The sequence below is a fragment of the Scomber japonicus genome, chromosome 11, assembly GCF_027409825.1.
Source record: "Scomber japonicus isolate fScoJap1 chromosome 11, fScoJap1.pri, whole genome shotgun sequence".
Classification (NCBI taxonomy): domain Eukaryota; kingdom Metazoa; phylum Chordata; class Actinopteri; order Scombriformes; family Scombridae; genus Scomber; species Scomber japonicus.
This window is the reverse complement of record NC_070588.1, coordinates 28,973,731-28,975,468: the sequence shown is the minus strand read 5'-3', so window position 1 is coordinate 28,975,468 and position 1,738 is coordinate 28,973,731. Positions and strand designations below refer to the sequence as shown.

Sequence of the window (1,738 nt, the reverse complement as noted above, 5' to 3'; positions counted from 1 at the left end):
CAGGTTTCCAACGATGTGTTTATGTGGGACTATACGCTCTTATTAAAAGGTTGATTTAGTGAGTAGGTTTTCAAAGCATCTTCTATGCAATAGGCTACAACACTGCAGTCAAACACACTCATGCATACTGTCATTACAGTTCACACTTCATATGTAAAGACACTTTAAACAAGAAGAATCAAAGCAGTCACTTGTGTCTCTGTCTCCAACATAAAGATGTAATAAAATGCAGTTGAACTCAGGAACAAAAAGGAGATTATTATATTTACTTCATTAAGAAATTGGCTTATAAAATACAGAATAGATATATCAAGTTTAAAAATATTTTAAGGTAAGCGTAAGTAATACCAGTTATATTTATAGAAACATGTTAAAAATGTTAGAAAAATAAGAATTCATATGAAAAATGTTGCATACATGTAAAAGTCATCAAGTCCATTCCTCAGAAATCCACTTCAACGTTAACTTCAAGGTGTCACTTTGGGAATCTGGGAGCCGGAGTGGAGTGACTGAATCTAGGCAGTCTGCAGACTCCACAGGGGCACAGGGGCCCTCCTGAGGGCCCTGCCGCACTCCACTGCACAGGGGCCAATGAGGCCTCCATGGGGCCTGGAGACAGCAGTGGACATTTACCAGCAGGGGATGATGAAGTGGAGGAAGAAGATGAGGAGGCTGCTGATGTGAGGAGGGACTCCTGGGTGAGGAGGAGCTGACCGGGGCCGGAGATGAGGGGCCACCCTCCTGTGAGAAGCAAACGGGGGACCGGCCCTGTGTTCACCCCCATGCCGACACTCACCTCCCCTAGTAGCCGCCTCATCTCCTGCAGAGATGAACCCAGGAGCAGGATGTAGTTCCTGGCCAGGACCAAGGTAGATATTTTTGAGAGCCTACGGCCTGGAGGAGCTCCTGGCTGGTGGGTCTGCAGGGAGGAAGCAGAAGAAGGTGAGGAAGCATAAGGTACCATGACCTCCCGAAGGGCGTCCATGGCGATGTTCAGGTCCTGCATCCGTTTCCTCTCCCGACTGTTGATCTTCCTCCTGAGCTCCTGCTGTTCTTCAGGGCTCAGCTCCCTCTGAGGTTTGGTTGATCTGTGGCCGCCCTGGAGACCAAGCATGGACGAAGGATTCAACCGGGAGCTGAGGTTGAAGCCCGGGGGGCAGTGGGGTAAGTCCTGGACAGACCCGGGGCCACACAGAGGTAAAGGCTGCTCCTGGGCCCTGATCATGGGGTTTGACAGGACATTCATAGTCTCAGAGGTGCTCTGGTCTTCAGGGTTTCTTCAGCACAAATTCAGTTAACTAACTAATAAAAAAAAGCTCAGTAAAAACAAAAATAGTTCACTGCTCATTAAAAAATCCACAAACAGTCAAAATTAAAATGTCATTCCCTCCACCTGTTGATCTTCCTTTTGCTGGGCAAAAAACAGCTATCATCCAGCACAATGACAATGTTTTTACTTTCGGTTTCTTTTGGTGACCGGCTGCACAAGTGAGTGAGTGAGTGAGAGAATGAGTGAGTGAAAGTTCCTGGAGTGGCAGCTCAGTTTTAGTTCATTTCCACAGCTGCGTGTGGTGGGACTGACAGCTCCCACGTTAGAAAAGTGAGCTAAATGCTCCCTTCACAGACCCCCACCTCAGCTCAACTCCTCCCCAAGACTTAATGTGCTCTTTAGACTCACATACACACACACACACACACACATACATATACATGGTCAACATTTTGAAGTAAAATAAAA

General features: G+C 46.8%; 1 protein-coding gene across 1 annotated transcript; it reads right to left on the bottom strand.

The window, feature by feature from the left end:
- Positions 1–475: 475 nt before the first annotated feature.
- olig1 (oligodendrocyte transcription factor 1) lies at positions 476–1,246 on the bottom strand. The gene has a single exon (XM_053329008.1). It carries the CDS (start codon positions 1,244–1,246, stop codon positions 476–478), a length of 771 nt encoding a protein of 256 aa, XP_053184983.1.
- Positions 1,247–1,738: the final 492 nt, after the last annotated feature.